Source organism: Drosophila gunungcola, unplaced genomic scaffold (assembly GCF_025200985.1).
Source record: "Drosophila gunungcola strain Sukarami unplaced genomic scaffold, Dgunungcola_SK_2 000001F, whole genome shotgun sequence".
Taxonomy (NCBI): Eukaryota; Metazoa; Arthropoda; class Insecta; order Diptera; family Drosophilidae; genus Drosophila; species Drosophila gunungcola.
In genome coordinates this window covers 5,105,251-5,128,407 of record NW_026453197.1, presented here as the reverse complement: position 1 = coordinate 5,128,407, position 23,157 = coordinate 5,105,251, and the positions used below count along the sequence as shown (strand labels likewise).

Sequence of the window (23,157 nt, the reverse complement as noted above, 5' to 3'; positions counted from 1 at the left end):
TTTTAATAACTTAATTAGATTCAAGCGAAGTTTTAAAACAATGAAATGTTATATTTCTCAATTAAATTGACAACTTGAAAATATGCTCACTATTGTTTTTAAAATCACGCCAATTTAAATAAATCTGTATTTGGTAACAGATCTTAAAAATTACAAAGGATTAAAGGATTTGTTCTTCAAGGAAGTCAACAACATTTCAATTATATACTTTCTTAAACCAACAGCACAAAATCAGCGGAAAACTAATATAATTGAATTTCTTTCCGCCATATATTACAAATATTTATGTTGCAAAATGGTAAAACTATGTTCCTACTATTCAATTAGAAACACTTATATTCAGCCAAAATCCTTAAAATAAATTTATTGGTTTTCTAGCGTTTAAAGTTTACCAATAACTTTATAGCAATATTATTTTGTTTTTATGTGCCATAATTTAAGTGCCGGATGTTTTAAGTCCTAGGAAGGTTATAAATATATAAATAAATAATTACGAAATCGAAATAATTCGACATATTTTTAAAGTTGGAAAAAAGAAATCAATGACATCCTGTCTTAACGGTATCACTATCGCTATTTGCGGTTCTTAAGCCGGTTACACTGCTTGAAAAACATCGACATTTGCGGGCATCGATGTTTTCGATGTTGTTAGCGGAAAATTTGAATGTTTCATTGATGTTTGAATTAAAATGTAAAATTTCAGTTTACCTACTTAACAATGCTGTAGCTAAAGACAAAGCGAAATAAAACAAGCGGGTTTTTACTTCGATTAATACAAACATTTTTGTATAACTTAAGTTTTTAATAATATATTTCGGCATATGGATTATCAAACATTTCTACCAGTGTGTAAAAATCTGAGTGAATTTAAACGGATTGTGAACACAAAACGGAGTGAATAATTAAAATTCATGATTAAAAATTGATTTACACGGCGAATTCGCCCTTAGTAGCGAGAGGGTTAAGTCGGCGAATAAGGATCCTGGAACATCCCAACTTTCTGTGCATTCTCGCTGGTCAATCGGACGTTTTATATTAATTTGGTTGGACGAACACATATGTATATCTTTGCAGCGACAGACCAAACAAAATAAGTTCGTTACAATGTTCAATTCAAATTAAATAACATTGTTTACATTTTCCACATGAGAGCAATTTAGCATAAATAAACAACTTTAACAGAGGGTGTGCAAGCAGTGGAGTGAAAAGTTAACAGTGTGCAAGAAATCGTGAAATATCGAGTGATGAATATCGTTAGATCCCCAACAAACATCGATAGGATCGATGGTGTAAAAACATCGATTGCATCGATGTCTGCATCGGTGTTTCGCCACCTCTAGCTCTTCCGCCCGCAACTAAAACTAGAATCTGGATACGCGTTAAATGTTAAGAAAATAAAGACACCGAACTAATTAATGAGCCAAATATAAGTGAACAGTGCGCGCAATGTCGTTAGTGACTAGTTGGCAGTGGAAGTAAAGATCGTGAGGGATAACATAGATCGCCAATAAGCAATTCGTGAACAGCGTCTGCCGAGGGACGCTGCTGCAACCAGAAAAAGGAGTGGTAGCTTAGCTGCTCGTCTGTACTGTGGATAAAACAAACTCGAACGCTGGTGAGTGCAATTGGAATTGGCGAGTCCTGTTCCACATTCAAATTGGCCAGTTGGACCCGGTCGAAATTGTGTGCTTAACCATTTTGCCGCCTTTTTGTGCCCAAGCCCCGAAAAAGCAGCACCAGTGAGGGGGAGGGGGATAGAACGAAAGACAGCGAATCGTTAATAAGAACAACGCAATCGCACACACACATATACAGGCTGTAGCACGCATTGTATCTGTATCTTGCGGTGTCTCTCGTGCTCGCTCTCTCGCTGCCTCCACACCTCTTACCAGCGCTGCCCATTAAGCTGTTTTACAGCCAAATTCGACAATTGCATCAATTGCAGGTTCCTGCAATTTTGGCACTTACTGGGTCAAATGCAGGTGTTAAATATCAATTGAATTCTTAAAATTGAGGCATACAATACTAAAACAATTAATCTTATTCAAGACCAAATTTCCTTACTTGCATCATTTGAAGTTGGTTTCTCGAATTTGGATTAATACTTTTCTTACCAAAAACAATTATTAATTAATTTTCTTGGTGTCTTATGTTAGCCTATTACCATTTGGCCGCGAAGCGATTAAGAAAATGAGACAAAGACAGCTAAATAAAGAAACTTAATTAAAGAAAACCAGTGTACACCCTTTAAATTTGTCGTGAAGTTAAAAAACCCTAATTGTTTAAACGATAATTAGTATAGTTAGCATTACTTTTTCTTACCATTACTGCGTGAGAAGGGCATCCACATAACTAAAACAAACATAATTCAAATAAAAACAATACAATAATTGTTAAATTGGGTTTGTTTTTGAACAACAGTCTTGTAACCAAAGCATATTTAAAATACTAGCTTGTGAAGTCAATAAAACAAATAATTTGCTTATTTTGTTTTGTTTTGTTTGTTTATCATTTGTGTTATTACCTTACAATGCACTGATTTGTCAATATTGCAATTTAACTTTATTATTATGATTATTGCGCTTTAAAGGGTCATTTGTTGTACCGGAATTCAAAAGTTATCTTTTTACAAGATCTGCACAGATCAAATTTGTCGTTTGTTTGTGCTTTTTAAGCATGGATAATAAATGCATTTGTTACATTATTTTTCGTAGTTTGATAGATGTCGATAAACTGTTTGTTTGGGACCAGTTAAAAAAAACTGTCATCCCAACAAACCTTCTCGACCATATACAGCAGATCGCCTTTAATATGAAAAGAATGAACTTTATTTCCCTGCAGCTTCGTGCGAGTCGGAAAGAGTATTTAGTCAAGTTGGCAAGCTGATTTCCTACTGTTGTGAACAAGCTCCCATTTTTAAGCAAGAACAAGCATATAAAAAAAATAACAGTTTTCGATGCTGGCAACGATGTTTCTCCCTCTTTAGCCCGAATACTAATAATATTATCAAAATATGAAGTTTTTAACTTTAAATAAACTGAGTTACTAGATCCTCTCGCCAAACCGGCTGCACTGGCTCTCTGCCTCTCCCGCCGGACTTTTGTGCTTTCGTTTCGGGCGGCAGCCCGAACCGAACGCGGCGCACGAAACGAAGAACTTTACATCGGTCGCCTTTGCCTGCTCGCCTTCTGCTGCCTCCGCGTCTCATTGAGTTTTCAGTTTTCAGTTTGCTTTGCTCTGTTCGTCGTTCACCACCGCCTCTCACCCGCGCGGCGTTTCGATTCTGATTGCCACTACTGTTGCACACACACACACGCGGGAGAGTGTGCCCGCCACCACCACCATTGCAATATCAAGTAATTTTCATATACTGGCGTCATAAGAACAACCGTACTTTTTAAAGCTTGTAAAACTGCAGTGTGGGAGGAAGGGGAAGGGTGGCTGAGGGGCTGATTGGAAACAATTGTGTTTATTTGTGAAATTCGCAGGCAAAAAGAATGCGAGAAATATTAATCAAATGACTTTGCGGTCGACTTTGCTACCAGTGTATTGGTGCGTGAGAGTGTCTGTGTGAGCTGCGCACATCCACAGCCACAGAGTTCCCATTAACGTCATCATCGTGTCATTCTTGCAAGTTGTGAGAGAGGGGCGACGCAGGGTTGCATTTTTAAGAAATTTATTAACATTATGGCACTTTAGGCGATCGGTTACTCTCTTAAATTGGCACTTTTCGCCGCCATATGTTATGTTTGAACCAAACTCACGACTCCTGTGCCTTTTCCTATTGTGTGTCTGTGTGGGTTTTGTTTAACAATTATGAAATGCACACTAATTGGCTGTAATGAAAATGTGACTCTCCAGCTCGATCCACCTCCTCATTCTCTCCTTTCCAATTCGCCGCTCTCTCGCTCGAAATTTGAGCGACAGCCAAACAAAATTAAAAATAAAAAGCGGCGGCAGCGGCAATAATTATAACTATAACTCGAGTTTCGGATCGGCATATAGAATGGGAGCCAAAAGGCAAAACTTGTATCGACGCGCCGCCTGTACTCGTTCCTCTCTCTCGCTCTTCGCTACGCTCTCAGCTTTCATTTTTTGTCTCGCCTCGCTTTATTTTGTACTTACGCTTTGCGATTCAATTCGTTTTTATTGGTTTTCCGCTTTAGGCGGCTGGGAATTGTACGTAGCGTCGTTCGTGCAAAACGTTGTTGTTGGTCGGCGAGGGGGTTGGGGGTTCAATGAATAATGAGAGACAATGTATGGCAAAGAGAGCAGGAGAGAGAGGGAGAGAGAAAGAGAACAAAAAAAAAAGCAAAGCCGTGTACAAAAGTGCACGAAAAGCAATGGGCAAGGGAAAGAAGAGGAGGAGGCGGAACAGCAAGAAAGATACAACTTTTTTCCCTGCTGGCAGCCGAAAGCAAAGCAAAGACAGGGAGAGAAAGAGGAGCGGCAGAAGCAGAAGAGCCCCCCGTCTAGATTCTAGAAGAAAAGCAGAAAAGACTGGCGGAGATGCACGCACATACAGCTCTTCTAGATATAGATACAATTAATTTGATTTGTTAGCACCACTACGAATGGGGAATAGTTGGAAATGTAAAATTTGCAATGCCCCCGCCCCTTCCAGTTCCTAATTCCATTCCCTTTGCCTTTCCAATTAGAGTTAGAACATTTTTGCTCTTCTTTCCACGCAGACGCAGCTTTAGTTTAGATGTGTTTGTGACTTTTGCATATATTGACTGCAAATAAATTTTCGCTTGATTTGCTTCCCACATCCACCATTTATGTGTGTGTGTGTGCGTGGAAGTGGAACCAAAACCCAAACTAAAACTGAATCTGAATCTGAAACTGGAAGCAAAGTGAAAAGGAAAAGGGGAAGACTGTACCGCGGCAGTTCGTACTTTTCGCGTAAACATAAACACCGCAAACAAACTGTTGCTCACTGGTTATTATTGTTGCCATGTCTCCTTTCTCATTTCTGCTTGCAGGTGGCCCCAAAGGAACGTCCATATATCCATATAAATATACTCTAAGTCCGCTCCTGGCGAGCCCCCCAGAAAGAGGCAGAATCGGGCCAAAAAGAGAACCACATGAGGTAAGTGATTTCAATTGCTTTCACATCAAAATACAGGGTGACTTTGCCGCTTACCACCCAAAGGGGTTATTCAACCCCATTCATTACGGAATATTTTATTGTGCCATATGGTCTATTGTTTTTGGTTAAAAAAAAACTGCGTTTTCAAAATTGTAATCCTTTCTCTACAAAAAGGGTGTTTCTGATTCTTTGGAAACTTTAATTACGCATTTTAATGTTGAGGTTAAATATGTGTTAGGTATAACGTTTTTGTTCTCGTTTTTCTTAGAAATATTAAAAAAAATTTAAAAAATAAAATTGTATGGGTTTTTTTTTCTTACTTTTGGTAGAATTGTAATAAAAAATAAACGTAAAAACTTTATTTTGTATCTTTCTAAATCCCAATTTTTTTTTATACACTTAAAAATTAAATGAAAAAAATCAAAAAAAGAAAAAGGGAAAATTGTTTTCATTAATTTTACGTGTCTATCTAATAAAAAAAATCCATTGCATTCTGTGTTTATGTTATTTAAACGGTTAAGTCCATATTTTGATTTGAAAAATTTAATAGCTGAATTTTTCAAAGACTTAAATTTAATAAAATTAAGAAATTAGTTAGACTAAAAAGTTAAAAAGGACGCTACATTCTGGGGCTTGACGGGCTGTTCTTAAATACAAGTTGATATAATTGATAAAATATTCATTTTTTAAGCCCAGAAACCACAAAAATGTACATTGATCATTTAACCAAGTGCTAAGGTTTTTGACCCGGGTTGAGGATTGCAATTGATTAATTCGTTTTATAGCTAAGCTTGAGTTACAGTTACATTTTTGGGGGAGGACGGGAGGTCCACCCCGTTTGCAGATTGGACCATTTGTCTTGTGTTTTGTTCTTGGCTTCATCAGCACTTTACTTGCCTGAAACCCGCCCACTTTTTTTTTGTTTTTCTGCCCGGGCTTGGCACTGCACACACACACACTTGTGCGTGTGGAAGATGTATGCATTTGCACACACATATCCTATCCTATATTCCTACCTCACCACATTAAAAGTGGCGCCCTTTTTTGGTGTCCTTTCTCCCGTTCTGCGCTCTTCTCGATGTTTGCTGAATTATTTGCTCCAGAAAAACAAGAGAGTGTGAGAGAGCCCTCTTCTCTCGCCTCCTTTTGCTTAGCCTGTAAGCTGTAACTGTAAAGCGCTTAGCAAAAAGGGACAAAACCAGGACCTATGCAAACACTCCCCTCCTCTCCCGCTCATGCGCGGGCTTTCCCTTTCTCCCCCTCTCTCTTACTCTCTCATCCATCTTTAATTCGCAGCTCGGTTTTTCCAACACACGCACACACTTACGCGTTGTCTTTAATCGATTTGTACTTCTTGATATTTACATTACATCCCCCGGCCCCCACTCTACCCCCTTTTATCGGTGCGCTCTTTCTCTCTCTCCTGCTTGCTTACTCTGATTGGATATCTAAATCCTGGATCCTGCCCCTCCCTCAGTTTACCAGCCTCAAATTCCCAGCTCCACTCCCTTTTTTTGTGTCTCTTGTCATTCCTCTTCCTGCCTTTTGCCATTTACAATTTATATAAAGTTATTTCATTGTGCTCACTCTGGTTTTGGCTCTTCTTCTGCTGATGAAGACATACATAGCAATATGGCTATGTGTTGGTGTGGGTCCTGTGGTCCGCTAATGGGCAATTTATATCACTTTTAATGCCCAGCAGCAAAATCAATAAAACGAAGAGCTTCCCAACATCTTTTTACGAAGATTAGCTCTGGGTGATAATTGTTTGCGGGTGCGTGTTTGTGTGTTAGGGCTCAACTGTACTTGTGTAATGTGTGTACACACATGCAGATGGCATTTGCATTGTGAAAGGGTTAACGGTCGCAAATTTCGCTGCAAACCCTTTTTGTCCTTTAGCAGCAGAATCCCAACAACATGCCGTCGTGTGACCAACACCCCCGCCTTAGGTTACCCTTTGTCCGATTGTCGGCCAGAGCAAAAGATGATAGTTTAGGACGTTTTGGCGGAGCAAACGCCTTAAGGTATGCAGTGTTGTGTGTAGTAAGCAGTTTTATATTATTTTAACAAGCTTATTTTGGATTGATCCAAAGCGATTGACTAAATCTTATAGCATGGACAAGAATATTAGGACCGAACTAGATTTTGTTTATTTTTTAAAAGAAACCGAAAATTAAATCGATTATAACGGATTTTGTAAGAACCTAACTAGTTATATTTATTAGTTATTAATCATAAACTACCATTAATTATCGGTGCTTTTATATATAAGGTGTTAGGCTTCTTATTGTTTCGATATCCTGTCGTTTTTCTATATTTGTTAGAAGCTTGAAACTCAATAAATTTACTTAGATGTACAAATATTTTCGAACAGAACGAACAAAAATTTAAAAATGCTTAATAACATGAGTTTGATTTGATTTATGAACATAAGACTTCTTTCTCTCTTACCGTCAGCTTTAAACTGAACGATAAAAAGGAATAGTTTCTAATAAGAATGAATACAAAAATGTTCAAATATGCTTTATAATATCATTCATTATCTAAATAATTTTACACATACACTTTTCCTTAATCCAATAGATTTGATTTCTATAAATTTTATCCATTTTCCAGGTGAACGATAGAAATTGGCTGTGCGCCAATCACACACTCACACGGATCAACTGTTACAGTGGCAACACCACCACCCCCACAGGAGCAACAGCAACAGCAGCAATTTCATGGTAATTGTCCCCCGTCAGCGTCGAAAGAAAAGACCAAGAAAAATAACTAAGCGGCCAGAGATTAAGTGACACCACCTCTCCACCTTCCACTTGCATTTTTTGTTTGTTGTAGCCACGCTCAGCGAAAGCAGTCGACAGCAGCAACAACAGCAATATGTAGGCGCTCCACAGCAACACATGAAATACAACCAAGAACAGCAGCAACAACAACAACAACAACAAGAACCCCAACAACAAACCAATAATTCCCAAAACAACACAACAACAACAACATTAATAAGACATATAGAAATCAGGGAAAAAGCAACGCCACAACGATAGCCCGGATCTGGACACAAGAATGCAGCACGTGAGCGCTGCTAGCTCGGTGCCATCGGTAGTAGCCCCTGTAGTGACCACTGGTGGGACGACAATCACCTTGGGCGGTCCACCGCATCTCCCCAAATCGGAGCACAAAGAGGATGGCAAGCCGCCGCACGGCATTGAAATGTACAAGGTGAACATCGAGGACATTTCGCAGCTCTTCACCTACCACGAGGTCTTTGGCAAGATCCACGGCGATGTGGTCAACCATCAGTTGGCGGCGGCCCACGGCGGACAGTTGCCACCACCGCCGCCGCTGCCGCCGCAGGTGCACAGTCATGCGGCGAGTGCGGCGGCAGCCGCAGCAGCAGCGTCCACAAACAACGCCGCCGTGGCAGCGGTAATGGCCTCGGCGAATGCGGCAGCGGCCGTCGCGGCAGCCGCCTCGGCGGCGGGCGGGGGAGGAGGACTACCGCCGGCCACCAGCGGCAATGGGGGCCAGCAGGTGACGGTGACGACGACCAGCAGCTCGACGAGCAGCGGCGGGAGCACCACCAGTGGGGGCACCACGACCACGGCGGGTGAGTTGCTTTTGCCTAAAATGGAGGGCGGCATTCATGGCGTGGACGGCAGCGGCAATGGCGGCGGCGGGCAGAACGTGGCGCTGGCGCCGGACGGGACGCCCATTGCGACGGGGACGCACGTCTGCGACATCTGCGGCAAGATGTTCCAGTTCCGGTACCAGCTGATCGTGCACCGGCGCTACCACAGCGAACGGAAGCCGTTCATGTGCCAGGTGTGCGGCCAGGGGTTCACCACGTCGCAGGATCTGACGCGCCACGGCAAGATCCACATTGGCGGGCCCATGTTCACCTGCATCGTGTGCTTCAATGTGTTCGCGAACAATACGAGCCTGGAGCGGCACATGAAACGGCACTCGACGGACAAACCGTTCGCCTGCACCATTTGCCAAAAGACCTTTGCCCGCAAAGAGCACCTGGACAATCACTTCCGCTCGCACACGGGCGAAACGCCCTTCCGTTGCCAGTACTGCGCCAAGACGTTCACGCGCAAGGAGCACATGGTCAACCATGTGCGCAAACACACGGGTGAGACGCCACATCGTTGCGATATTTGTAAGAAGTCCTTTACGCGCAAGGAACACTATGTTAACCACTACATGTGGCACACTGGTGAGTGTGATTGATTGGTGGGGGCGGACAATGCGAGCGGCGAGCGCCACAAACAAAAAGACAGATCAGAATCTCTCAGAACCAACTCAGAACCAAAAACTCCAAGACCAACTCCAAGTCAGACCAAATTATATCCAAATATAGAGTACAAGAACAACAACAGCCATCACCACATCACACCAACCAAGAACCAAAATCAAAAATTCAACCAACCAAACCAAAAACCAATCAAAAAAAAAAAAAAAAAAAAAGAATTGACAACCAAGCACCGCAAAAAATTTATATAAACTTCATCGTGCGTCCTACGTCTTCTTCCTTCCACTCTCTCTCTCACACTCTTCTATCTCGCTCATCGCTTGTGCTTCTTCTAACCGCCAACTCCCACAGTCCCACCCACTGTACTTACACAGAGAGAAAAACTATTACCTTAAATTGGTACTTGTCCTTGCAAAAGTATCTCGTTTTTTCTGGGAATCACTCGAAACATACCAACTCTTGAAAGTTAAATTTTGTTTCATTCAAAACATAAAAATTCACATTAATTAATACCAATGTCTGAAAAATAATTTTTAACTATAATTACAACTTTATAAAAGCCAGGATATGTTTGAAAAAAAGTTTATTGCTAAGTTTACGGCACCTTAGTTATTGTTTTTTAATCTTTAGAGTTTGAGGACCGATCTAAAGCCTTTATTGTTCTGATTTTTTTTCTCTGTGTCAACTAACGCTTAATGCGAGCAAACCTCCAGAGAATTGGAGAACGCTCCGCGCCTAATCCCGCTACAAAATCAAAAGAAAACACGCTCACTCGCTCATACCGCTCCATTTCCCCCCAACCATGATCTCTGCATCACACATCCCCAGCTTCACCAAATCTAAATCATGCTCACATGCACCACCAATTCAAACACTTCATCCAGTGCTCGCTCCACTCCACTATTCCACGTCCACGACCACGTCCACGTCCAAGTCCAAGTCCATGTCCAATCCTTCACTCCCGATCGATTCGATATTTAATGCCTGTGTAACTTTGTCTACGCTCTCTCTGCTGTCGAACAGGGTGCCCAAAAAGCAAAGAAATGTCAAGAAAGTAATGAAAAAGTTCGTTGTTGCTGCTTGTCGATTGCCAACGTCTCTGTGTAACTGCGACATTTAACACAATCAATCACACAAAGCAATTGGAACACACACAACAACACAAGACACGCCACACACCATACACACATACACGCACACACATCCCAGCTCACCTGCATAATTATCTGCTATGTAGGGATCTATCAGTACCTTTAGCTCTTTGGCGAAACTTTCTTCCGGGACTGCACGTTCCACTTAAAAAAAAACAAAATAAAAGCATCCTGAAGACCAGCATTGAGTCGAAGCAGAGTTGACAGGCACACACAAAACAAAACACACATCCAATGAACATCCACACCACATACAATCCACACCACATCTGACACCACCACCACCACCACGCCCACGTCCATATGCCCGAGCCAGCAGCCTCCGTTCGCTTCGTTCGTTCGAAACCACAACAACGCAAGCCACGGCCAGTTTCACACCAAACAGCAAAAAAAAAAAAAAAAAAAAAAAAGAAACAAGAAATTGAAAAGAAAGATTTAAATACAAAACCCACCCACCCACGCAGCCACCCAACCACCACCAAAAAAAAAAAAAACACTGAATGGTGCGCGCGGATGGGTCGGGGATCTGAAATTTTGTTTTTTCTCAGTTTCGATTCGCCACTATTTCTCCAAACGTTTCGCATCGATCCTTTTGGGGAAATAGCTGCAAAGTGCGAGCTATACAACATATGTATATGTATGAGAAAAAAGAAAATGCTTGCGCTAATGCGAATGCGATTTTGTCTTGTCGAACGAGATCAAACGCCATTCCCTCTATACAACAATTCCGTTCTGTTCTGCTACCCTCTCCCCCAAAATGCAGGTCAAACGCCACACCAGTGCGATGTCTGCGGCAAGAAATACACGCGCAAGGAGCACCTAGCCAACCATATGCGCTCCCACACCAACGAGACGCCGTTCCGTTGCGAGATCTGCGGCAAGAGCTTTAGCCGCAAGGAGCACTTCACCAATCACATACTCTGGCATACAGGTAAAGAGACAAAACGAATCGTAAGCACGATCATCCCTGATCCTGATCCCGATACAGAACAAGATTCAGATCCAGATCCAGATCCAGTTCCCCGCTAATAATTCCTCCAGCTACAGTCCACAACACATGAAAATTCTCGTATACACAGACACTTGGCGGCGCAATGGGTGCAAAAGAGCAGCGATAACGAACTCTCGCTAGGATTGGGGGTGCTAGGAATGCTAGGTGCAATCCACGGATCTTTTGAAGTTCAGTCTGGTATTTAGTTAGTTTTGTATTAAAGCCTATTAGCTCATCTTATATCTTTAGGCTAAAATATGTCAATATCAAGAAAATTTATTGATACTTATATTAACTATGATAAGACCTAATCCCTTTACGATTAATTCACTTGATAAGCAATGCCTGAATCATGTTCAGGTACAAATAAAAACTAGTTTCAGAAAGTACAGATTTGATAAGAGGGCATTAACTTAATATACAAAGTTTAAATTTCTAGTTTTGTTTGAATAGTTAAAGTAGAAGTATCCTTTTTAAACTAAAACTTGTGAGACGCAGCCAAAAACTAAGCCACGCCAGTTGTCCTTTGGTGGATGCACCTTATATCCAATTTATAGCATTTAGCTAATTTCGTTTGACCTACTTAATATAGCTGCCATTTCTAGTTGCAAATAAAATATGCCAAAATCAAGAAAATGTATTTATAATTCTATTAAGGTAAAGAGGTGTATTTTTAGGTAGAAACAATAGTTAGTGCTTAGGGTTAATAAAAGAGCTCTTGCTTTCCCCAAATATATATTTTTTTAATATCTGCTAGTATTTGTGTATTAAATATAAATCGTAGAGACTGTGAACCCGTCGTCAAAAGCAAGCCACGCCAGGTGTCCAGTGACCCGCATCCAGCTAGTTTGCTAGCTAGCTAGACCATACCATGACCGCCCCCCCAGTTCCAAGACGATGATTACTAATCTCTAAACGTTTTCTCGTCCCATCCGCGCGACACACACACATTTGCCACGCAAGCAGGCGAGACGCCGCACCGGTGCGACTTTTGCTCCAAGACGTTTACGCGCAAGGAGCATTTGCTAAACCACGTGCGCCAGCACACGGGAGAGTCGCCGCACCGCTGCTCCTACTGCATGAAGACGTTCACGCGCAAGGAGCACCTGGTCAACCACATACGCCAGCACACGGGTGAGACACCGTTCAAGTGCACGTACTGCACGAAAGCGTTCACGCGCAAAGATCACATGGTTAATCATGTACGGCAACATACAGGCGAGTCGCCGCACAAGTGCACGTACTGCACTAAGACGTTCACGCGCAAGGAGCACCTGACGAACCATGTGCGCCAGCACACGGGCGACTCCCCGCACCGCTGCTCCTATTGCAAGAAGACGTTCACGCGGAAGGAGCACCTGACGAACCATGTGCGCCTGCACACGGGCGACTCGCCGCACAAGTGCGAGTACTGCCAGAAGACGTTCACGCGGAAGGAGCACCTCAACAACCATATGCGCCAGCATTCGAGCGACAATCCGCACTGCTGCAACGTCTGCAACAAGCCATTCACGCGCAAGGAGCACCTGATCAATCACATGTCGCGGTGCCACACCGGCGACCGGCCCTTCACCTGCGAGACGTGCGGCAAGTCGTTCCCGCTCAAGGGCAACCTGCTCTTCCACCAGCGCAGCCACACCAAGGGCCAGGAGATGGAGCGGCCCTTCGCCTGCGAGAAGTGCCCCAAGAACTTCATCTGCAAAGGTGAGTGTTGTGCGCTCTTTGATTGCTGCTCTGCGTTGCATGCATCCAGTGGAGGCACGCGTGGCGTGGCGTCAGCATAGTGTCCCAGCCCCAGCTCCAGCTGCAGTCACAATCCAAAGAACCCGAGCCCAAAACCGAAACCCGATCCCATCCTGCCCACCAGTTGCTGTTGTGGGGATTGCTCTCACGTCGTTTTGGGTGTCACGTCTAGTCAGAAAAGTACAAAACATTTGTTATCTTTTAATTTGTTTATTTTTGATGCGGTAAACGATTCATTTTTTTGTGTGTTTATTTAATACTAACAGCCTTTGTTTACCATTTAACAGTCGCAAGTGAAATCTCAGCAAAAATGCCATTATCTTGTGTATAATTTTTTAGTAGCTGCCTTGAGAAGAAAACGTATTCTTACGTTTATTTAAGCCAATTATAAAAATACATTTATATCTATCTTATGGAATAACAATAATTTTTAATAGAAAATGCTAATCAATTAGGGTCACAGATTTTGTATACTTATGTAGCCTTAAAAAAATCAAAAATCATTTACTAAAACCATTAAGCTCACTGTACAATTAAATTAAAAAGGGTTTTGAGTACTTAAAGAATTCTGACCAGACGAAAACCCCACTAATTTGAATGCAGACAGCGAACTGTGAGAGCGAGCCCCCGAAAATTGACCCAAGCCGTTTTCGAAATTCGAGATCCCCGACGATCAGATCTTCATGTCGCTTCCATTGTCCGTTTCGCAGGTCACTTGGTCTCGCACATGCGCTCCCATTCGGGCGAGAAACCGCACGCGTGCACTCTGTGCAGCAAGGCGTTCGTCGAGCGCGGCAATTTGAAGCGCCACATGAAGATGAATCACCCGGATGCTATGATGCCGCCACCACCCGTGCATCCGCATCCGCAAATACCGGCTGGCGTGCTGACGCAAGTCAAGCAGGAAGTGAAACCGATCATAAGTGAGTCGGCAAACACGACTGCGCTAGCGCAAGCGAGTCTCCGCGTGCCCAAGTCGCCCAACTTATCCGGTCCTCCTACCGTTTCAGTTCCCCACCACTCGGCGACCACCACGATGCACACCATCCAGCAGATCACGGCGGGCGCGGCGGGTGGAGCCGGTGCAGTGCAGCTAACACCGGGCCTGGTGCCCCTGGTGACCTCCACGCTCATCTCGCACAACGCGGCCGCGCAGCAGCAGTCGCAGAAGCAGCAGGCAGCGGCCGCAGCAGCTGCCCAGCAGCAGGCCGCCGCAGCGGCTGCCGCGCAGCAGCAAGCAGCCCAGCAACAGGCGGCCGCCGCCCACCAGCAACACCAGCAGCAGGTGGCCGCCCAGCATCAGCAGCAGGCGGCAGTGGCCGCCCACCAGCAGCAGCAACAGCAGTTGCAGCAGCAGCAGCAATTGCTGCAGTTGTCCATCCAGCAGGCGGCGCACCATCATCAGCAGGAGCAGCATCGCCAGCAACAGCAGCAGCAGCAACAGCAGCAGCAGCAACAACACCAGCAGCAGCAGCAGCACCACCAGCAGCAGCAACAACAGGGCCATCCCCAGGCACCGCCGCCGCAGCAGCAACAACAGCCGCCGCCCATCGCCCTGATCAGCGATCCCAGTGCTCTGGCACGCGCCGCCATTCAGCTGCAGCATCTGCCAGCGAACGTGGAACAGCACCCGGTTGTTTACTAACAGTAGCCCCTCCTGCACGGCTACACTCCCACCACAGCCCACTCCAGCAGCACGACCAGCACCTCAATAGCCGCCACAGCGGCCACTGCGTCGACGCAAGCGGCGTGGTGAGGCATCGTGCCACCGTGCCACCAGTGAGCCCGTGGGCTAGTGAGCTAGTGATCTAGTGAGCCGAGCTGATGCAACATCTCTATATAGGACACACAACACACAACACCATAACAAGCACACCACCCCATATACGCAGCTAGTTGTATGTACAATAGTTTTAGCAGCGCGCTGGTTACGCAGATCTGTGGCTCCCCACGAGATAGTGGTATGCAGGGGTTCTAGGGTGTTTCGATTTTTATAGGCAAACACAGTCGAGCCATTTTATCTCAGTAAGTGCAAGTGCAATATCGCTTTTTTAATAGTTAACGAAAAATATTTAATACGGGGTGCCAAGGAAACGCCTTAACATTTAAAACAAAAGAAAATTAGGTGACAATGTGGACTTTTCTTTCGAGACTTCTGTGGCATCCCTGTATTTTTAGCAACATTTTGACAATGCTTTTATTCTTGATATATTTTTTTACTCTTTTAAAATTCTAGAGAAGAAAAACCAATTTGTAATCGTTTTTGATCCCCTAAAAATCGAGACATCCTAATAAATCAAATACAGCAGATTTCGCTCTGTATTCCCAGATGCAATACCAGCTCGCCAATCGCAAGCAAACAAAGTCAATGCTCCTCTACTAGTCTGCCGCCGCCAGCTTTAACGTGCAATACGAATCATCTCATAGTATGTTCTCTCTCTTTGTGTATCTTTAATGCTTAGGCGCTTAGCGTCTAATTTTATTCACGTGTTTTCTACATTTCTGAAATGTGTGCCAGGCGGCGCGTGATTTTGGGTGGGTCGATCGATAGGTTCTCAAGTGATTGATCTGATTGTCATTTAGCTGTGCTCAGTGCTACCATCGATCGCGAGGACTGTTCGACCCACCCACTCTTCTCGCTAGACACTTCAAAGAAGGGGTTTTGGTGGCCGTAACCAGCGAATGCGCATCATCTTGTATTTTTATTGTGTTTCGACTAAGTTATGATTATACCCATACGGAGCGACATTCATAGAAAGCATCCTCATCATACATAAACATATGCAGATATGCATAGGCATACGATTATAATATTATATACTTTATAGTTTGTAAATAACACGCAACAAGACCCTTGGAAATCTATCGAAAATTATTATCACGATTGTATTATTTTTTGCATTTTCCAAGGAGGATCATTGAAAACGAGCAAACACGCGTACACCTTCACATATATTGGCCAAGTGTAGTCCTTAACCCAGTTTACAATGTCAAGCCCCCATTGTGGGGCTGTGATTTTGATTATGAGATATATATATATTATTATATGACAGCGGAAAAAGAAGCAGCATAACAGCAGCCACAACTAACGAGATAATGAGAAGGGATTAAACAAGAATTATTATATTTAATGTTAGTTGAACTACTAAAAGTAATAATTGAGAACGTGGATCGCAAAATTGATGATAATGATAAAGAGCGAGTAGTTTTTAGTTGGGCGTTGTCGCCCAATCATTATGATTACAATTACAATTACGATTATGATATATGAATACTAAACCTATAACAACAAGTTATTACCCCACTATTAAAGTTAACAAACAACAACAACCCATACATATATATATATATACGACTAGGCACAACTCTAAAATTAATTATAACCCTTAACTGTGCTTATGTTGAAAACAACAAACATTAAGATCAAGTTAAAGCCGTAACGAAATAAATGAAAGAGAAACAATTAACGAGAACGCCCCAAGCGCCACAAGCAACAACATATCTGCTTTAAATTTTACAAAAAAAAAAATAAAACTTAAAATCTAAAAAAAAATACCAATATATTAAACACGAGTCAACGTTTAATAATTTAAAGAGGAAACACCACACACAAACAGACACACTGACAGACGAACACGAAACCCACACATTATGCTTCCTTTTAAATGCAACATTTTACACATTTAATTGTCATGAATTAAATGATTAAAATACGATTTAAATATAATTTAACAAACTGTAACTGTACACGAATAAACGGAAAATGTAAAACTGTTTGTTTGACCATTTGAAGACACGACTTGGTTTTATTTAACTTAATCTAATTCATTTACATTTATTGGCAGCAAAGTGAACGTTTTAAATACACTAAGAATGCAGGGAACAATTAAAAATTGTAAAAAGAAAATCATCATTGAAACATTCAACATGTGCAAGTATTTTGCTTTAACACACATTATATATGAGAACTCTTGATTTTGAAAGTCGCAAACACTATCATACATCTATAATTATGTAGTTGATTATCCGTGTTAGTTTTCGGTGTTTTTGGATTTTTGGTGATGTGTATAGAGCGCAGTATATAAAACGCATATAGAGATATATATTATTGTACGAATATTAACTAATATATAGCGGATATGTATGTGTAGTATGCGAAAGGCAATTTTAAGTACGACTCCAAGGATAAATTCACTTGTGTTGCAATATTAACAAAACGAAATAGTTTATTTGTAAGTTGTGTAGCGCATAACGTGAGAATAGAAGTAACTTACATATACCCACACTCACTCACTGACAGACAGACACGCACCCATTAACCTTAATTATAAATTGTTCGCTGGGAGAGCGCTAAAAATGTTTCCTAATCGCAGCGAAATCGAGGAGAAATTAACAGAAGCTGAAGAAAACGCTTGGAACGCCCCAATTAACGTAAACATTAAAAGCAACAGACAGTAACAATACTAAATAGAAACAATAATGTACTATAAAGCAGATACAATACAACACTATATATACCTAAAATATATGCCTATACGACAGAAATTGGACAACAAATGAAATGCATATAAATATATATATATATATATATTATATATAGTATATATTGTACAAGTTACGAGTAAAATGTAATTAAAATTGATGAAGTAGTAAGCACTAAACAAAAACAAATAAATGAGCAGCAAACAACGCGCAGCATAAGCATAAAACCTGGTTTTGAGCGAAATATTTGAATGTCCTTTGCAGCTGGTGGATGGTATTTCTAGAAAAAACGGTTTCTTTGTTTTGATTTAATATTTTTTTTACATTAGAATCTGATTGCAAAGGATGCATACAAGTTTTTTGTACTTGTCCTTTTCAAACCGATTTACGAAAACAATGTTTTTAAGTCGTCTTGTTTTGTTCCCTCGATGATCAAGACTGAAAATCTATTCAAATCTTTAGATTGTATAGAAACATGACTAAAAATTAACTCGAAAAAATATTTACTTATATGGCGAACGAAAAAAGAAAATATCTTTATGATTATAGGAAGGTTATTTTTGTGTACCCTTGTGCACACTGAATAATTTTAACATATAAGCTAATTAGAGAACAAAAATTTTTTTATTATACAAAATATCTTAAACAGCTTTTTTTGTGCGTACAAAATTATAGTACGCTTTGAAAAAAAAAACATACTCGCCCATACTTATAAAAGTTGTCATATTAAAGTAGGAATGTAATATATACTGATCCAGACAGCTGATAGATCCTTACCTGCTTCAAAAACTATCGTTTCGGCTGACCATCTCTATAAGGATAAGGAATTTAGGTAGCGCGAATTCCGCCCGATTTGCATGGAAATCCACCCCTAAATGACCTTCGGCCTAGGTAGCCATCATCTGGCCGTGGCAACGGAGTAGATTGGTTAGTACTTCAAACACCGCGATCGAGAATACACCACCGATGACAACCGATACAGGTAAGGAATTTCCAAAGAATAAAGAGAATATAACCTTGAATTAAGATCCTTCTCCTTTTCGCAGCACCCACTGCAGCATCGCTGCTGCAACTGAACGACGATGTGCTGGCTTTGATCGTCCGCCAGCTGAATGTGTACCAGCAGTACGAGATCGGCAGGTTGAACAGGCGACTGGAGAGCATAGTGCAGATGCTCTGGCGGACCCGGGTGCGCAGTGTTGTCCTGCAGGACGAGATGTTCCGGCGATCGGTGACCAGTTCCCGGCACTTCCTGTCCTTCATCCTGTCGTTGGCGCCGCACATGGAGCGATTGAGTTGCCACCAGCTTGATGTCCGCAGATTGCGGGTGCTAAGCTCCCACACGTTGGAGGGCGTCCAATCTCTGGAGTGGCTGGGCGATGGCAATCGACGTGGACGCGTTCGCTTCGTGGACGAGGATGTGCGACTGCTGCGCCGGGTGTTCCCCCATTTGAGGAGGCTCAAGCTGCGGGGCTGCCAAATCACCGGAAAGTATCTGTGCGACCTGGAGCACCTGAGCGAACTGTGTCTGGACGATTGCCAGTTTCTGGAGTCCCAGCACTTCAGGGATCTCTTCCGGCAGCTGCGGCTACGCAAATTCGATATTATGGAGGACTGCGACGAGGTGAACTGCTGCGATCTCGCTGATCTGCAACTCTGCCCCACATTGGAGCACATTAAAATTGCCGATTACCATTTGTGTATGGAGTCTGATATCACGCAGCAACTGCTGCGCCTGCCACGCCTTCAAAAGCTGTCGATTTACTCCAAGAACTTTGTCTTCGATGTCCTGTCGCGTATAGCGCGACCCAGCAGCCCGCCAGGATCGGCCAGACTCATAGAGGCATTTCGCTTCAGCGGCGTACTGCATGATTATGCGCGGTTTTTCCGAGAGCTGGGAAACCTTAGACAGCTGACGAGATTGGAGCTCCATGGCCAGGTGGAGGAGGAGGAGGGTGGTCAGCTGCAGTGCCTGGAGGATCAGGCGCTGCGACAACTGGCCCATCAACTGCGTGAGCTGACCGAATTGCACTTGTGTGGCTATCAGCTGGAGAGTCCTTTGGGCCTTCTGGAGTTCGTGATCAATTGCCGGCAGCTGAGGGTCCTCGACGTCACCCGATCCCGGTGCCATGGCGAGTCCTTCGTCCGGAGCTGCATTGCCATTCTGGCCAAGCAAAGGTGGCGCAGTCAGCCCCTGGAGCTGTGGATCCGGCACAGCGACATCAGTCCAGAAATAGTTCACACTCCACGCTGCCTGGACAACATAAAGCTGATCAAGATCGATTCCAAGCAGATCGGACCCAATATGGACTATTCAGCCGGCGTGCTCAAGTTCAGCTTCGCGAGGTAATAGAATCCATTGTCCACCGATTGATGAAAGACTGAAGAATCTATAAACTGATTACCACTGATTACCACTGATTACCACATTAACTGATGAACTCTGTACTGCTCACATTAATTGAAAAGTTTTAAACTGACATCTTATTATCTACATTTATTACTTGCGATCCAAATAAAACGATCTAAAAAAAAAACGATAAGTTCTGTTTAATCTCTGGTGCTTAGAAAACTGCTTATCTTAAAGCAAGAAACCATGGTATTCAAAAATATTTAAATAAAAAACTTTCGAATTTCAAACTGCTGAACTCAAAACTACTAGTTATAAACTTTAATCTAATTTGGCGTACTAACATTTATCACTTGAAATAAAATTGAAACACTGATAAACTGGGAACTACTGTTACTTAATAAACGAGTTTTCAACTGAAATCTACATTTGTACCTTGCGATAAAAAAAAAAAAACAATTTAAGTAATTTTGTTCTATTTCTCTGGAGTTTAGAAAACTATTATTCAAATTATATTATTTCAGCCGCTACATGACATGATATAGGTATATGTAGTAATGGTTTAATATTTCAGACGTTTTGATTTTATTAAACTCGTACAACCGTATCATACAGTTCTTATTAGAACGATCTCTAAATAAAAAATTTATAAAAACAGATATAACTTTGTTGTTTCTCACTTCATTGTCCTTTAATTTAATTAAATTTACTTCGGGATAAAAAAATGGTTTATCATTTCAAAACTGCGGTTTCAAATTTATTAACGATCGAATAACGCAGAGGAAAATCATTCAATGTTTTTAAACACATACGCATAAAAATCGAAAGGTTTTACAGAACATTTGATTTTTGAAATAACTGCAAGGGTGTTTAAACTTCGGTTTGCCTGAATTGGCTTTTATTCTTGTATAATTGCTTTTTAAAAACATAAATTTTTCACTATTCTTATTAATTAGTAAATATAGAGTTGAAATGCCAAGCATACGGAATTTCGTATAAAATCGTATCAATTTTTTTTCTGTGTACTGTAGACGGTGCGGACATATGGAGCAATCTTAGCAATAGCCGTCAATCCAAATGAAATTCGAGTTCAGAGCTGAAACCTCGCCGACAAGCCAAACTTTCGACCGATGCTGACGAGGATGACCAAATGCGCCAGCCCTTCCGCCGAGCCTCCTTCTACGTGAACCTACTGCTGCTAACCGAGGCCGTGATCGGACTGCTGATCCTGGCGGCGACCGCCTACTACCACGCCCTGTTCACCGGCTATCTGTCGGAGATCGAGTGCCGCCTGGTCTGCGGCTACCTGTCGGCAATCTACGTGTTCGGGGCCCAACTGCTGGTCACCTTCCTCTGCAGCATCGCCATGTGGCGGCGGATCTGGAGGCGGCGCTGTTCGCCCAACGTCCGCCTTCTGCTGTCCATGTGGGGCTTTTACTCCTGCATTATCATTGCCTCCGGCTTCGGGTGCATCTGGAGCCTGTACCGGGGCATCGATGTGCTGGAGAACGCGGCGGAGACCTCGCTGAGTCGCGGCATCGACATGTACTACTCGTGTCCGGAGTGGAAGCTCCTGTGGGACGAACTGCAGTGGCGCAAGGAGTGCTGCGGGGTGCATGGCTACAGGGATTGGATGGCCGCCGACTGGATGCCGCGGCTGGAGGACAACTACTCGTCCACAGTCCTGGCCCCGTACGCCTGCTGCAGGCAATCATGCGAGAGCTGCTTCAGCAACTTCTTGCTCGGCGAGGGGCAGTCCATCGGAGGCGACAGCCGGCAGCCCTTTCCCGCCCTCACCGTGGACGCCATCCATGCGAACGGATGTCTGCCGGCGTTCGTCGATGCGGTGTGGAGCCTCTTCTACGTCCTGCTGGCGCTATGGGTCCTGGCCCTGAAGTTCCTGGTGAGTAATGTACACCCTTGCAGGGGGTATTATAATTTTTAGTCAAAAGTCAGTCAGTCAGAGTAGAAGACATACCAATGTAGTATTTTAATTCTTAAAAAATGCCGTTTTAATGTTTTTCAAATCGAACAACGATATTATAGTTTTTATATTTATCAGTATATAACAATATATTTATTTATTCGCATTATTTATGCGCTGCAATACCCAATATTCCTTCTTAAGATCGGCATCTGCCAAAAATCTTAAAAGCTCTTTTTTTTACAGGATATCAAATTTAAAGTTCCAAATAGTTTTAACATATTTTGACATGTTTAAACCTATTTTGACCAAAAAGAAATCATTGTGTATTTTTATTTCATTAAAAACAAAACAAAAACACGAAATTACAGATAATCCGACTTGACGATTTATACGAGGTTTATAAATTTTCATATTTCATATGTATTTGGACATTGTTCCCTTTGATTAAAGTATTTCGGAGTACCATCAAGTTTGGACCGATTAGTTATGTCAATTAGCAGTCTTCAATCATGATACGTATTTCCAGCTTCCAAAGATATCCAATTAATATCCTAACATATTCAGAAAATTAAATAATGGGGGTATACGTGTATTCCAAGCATATGTTTTTAAACTACATAGTCCCAATTTCGTAGATCGTGCTCTGTTGTATGACCAAGTTCATACTTCACCGGCAGAATGAGGCCGATGGCTGCGATAATGTGGCACTCACAGACGAGGAAGGGCATCCGCTGGTCGTGGTGGTGGGTTTGAAACACTTTCTTTTCCCTAAAAACCATCTTAGTCATGTGATTCCCACAGAAATATCCCTCTAATGTGCGTTGTGTGACTATTGGCGAGGACGATCTGGGCTCCGACATCGCTCATGATGTCAATTACTGCCATTGCACCGAATTGGATAACGAACAATGTGGTCATTAGGCTGTTCCTTTGTTTCGAATTTGTTTTTATATTTTTTATTGATTTTGAATTGAACCTAATATACGCATTTGGGTTTGTTCGATTTATTCAGAAAATATACCATTGAATGTAAATTAGTTATGTATACATTTTATGTCAGTCAAAAACAAAATGCTAATTTCTAAAAATTAGTATTATTTTATATATACAGATATAGCTAACTCAACTAATATATAATTAGGATTTATTTGATTTATTCAGAA

General features: G+C 42.3%; 3 protein-coding genes across 13 annotated transcripts; all 3 read left to right on the top strand.

The window, feature by feature from the left end:
* The first annotated feature begins 1,318 nt into the window (after positions 1 to 1,318).
* LOC128263245 (gastrula zinc finger protein XlCGF57.1) lies at positions 1,319 to 16,788 on the top strand. Of its 11 annotated transcripts, XM_052998134.1 has the most exons (9): positions 3,173 to 3,356; positions 4,986 to 5,092; positions 7,709 to 7,818; positions 7,931 to 9,314; positions 11,265 to 11,432; positions 12,456 to 12,626; positions 12,711 to 13,196; positions 13,946 to 14,158; positions 14,246 to 16,788. In XM_052998134.1, the coding sequence occupies exons 4-9, from the start codon at positions 8,159 to 8,161 to the stop codon at positions 14,878 to 14,880; spliced, it is 2,829 nt and encodes a 942-aa protein (XP_052854094.1). In that variant the 5' UTR covers positions 3,173 to 3,356; positions 4,986 to 5,092; positions 7,709 to 7,818; positions 7,931 to 8,158; the 3' UTR covers positions 14,881 to 16,788. The 11 variants fall into 11 exon arrangements, with proteins under 11 accessions (XP_052854090.1, XP_052854096.1, XP_052854095.1 ...); XM_052998130.1 differs by lacking the exon at positions 3,173 to 3,356 and adding an exon at positions 1,319 to 1,615 and having other exon boundaries at positions 12,456 to 13,196; XM_052998133.1 differs by having other exon boundaries at positions 3,174 to 3,356; positions 7,931 to 9,230; positions 12,456 to 13,196.
* A 389-nt stretch (positions 16,789 to 17,177) lies between these two features.
* Positions 17,178 to 20,228, top strand: LOC128263247 (uncharacterized). The gene is made up of 2 exons (XM_052998141.1): positions 17,178 to 18,699; positions 18,764 to 20,228. The coding sequence occupies exons 1-2, from the start codon at positions 18,684 to 18,686 to the stop codon at positions 20,065 to 20,067; spliced, it is 1,320 nt and encodes a 439-aa protein (XP_052854101.1). The 5' UTR covers positions 17,178 to 18,683; the 3' UTR covers positions 20,068 to 20,228.
* An 878-nt stretch (positions 20,229 to 21,106) lies between these two features.
* On the top strand, positions 21,107 to 23,001 carry LOC128263248 (uncharacterized). Its single transcript, XM_052998142.1, has 3 exons — positions 21,107 to 21,970; positions 22,630 to 22,737; positions 22,796 to 23,001. Exons 1-3 carry the CDS (start codon positions 21,218 to 21,220, stop codon positions 22,913 to 22,915), a joined length of 981 nt encoding a protein of 326 aa, XP_052854102.1. The 5' UTR covers positions 21,107 to 21,217; the 3' UTR covers positions 22,916 to 23,001.
* The last annotated feature ends 156 nt before the right edge of the window (positions 23,002 to 23,157 follow it).

Excerpts from the sequence above, each read along its gene's own strand:
- LOC128263245 (XM_052998130.1), top strand. The coding sequence starts at position 8,159 with ATGCAGCACGTGAGCGCTGCTAGCTCGGTGCCATCGGTAGTAGCCCCT. Across the intron at positions 9,315-11,264 it reads CCACTACATGTGGCACACTG|GTCAAACGCCACACCAGTGC; the intron begins GTGAGTGTGATT and ends CCCAAAATGCAG. Across the intron at positions 13,197-13,945 it reads CAAGAACTTCATCTGCAAAG|GTCACTTGGTCTCGCACATG; the intron begins GTGAGTGTTGTG and ends TCCGTTTCGCAG.
- LOC128263248 (XM_052998142.1), top strand. The coding sequence starts at position 21,218 with ATGCGCCAGCCCTTCCGCCGAGCCTCCTTCTACGTGAACCTACTGCTG. Across the intron at positions 21,971-22,629 it reads TCCTGGCCCTGAAGTTCCTG|ATCGTGCTCTGTTGTATGAC; the intron begins GTGAGTAATGTA and ends CCAATTTCGTAG. Across the intron at positions 22,738-22,795 it reads GGCATCCGCTGGTCGTGGTG|AAATATCCCTCTAATGTGCG; the intron begins GTGGGTTTGAAA and ends TGATTCCCACAG.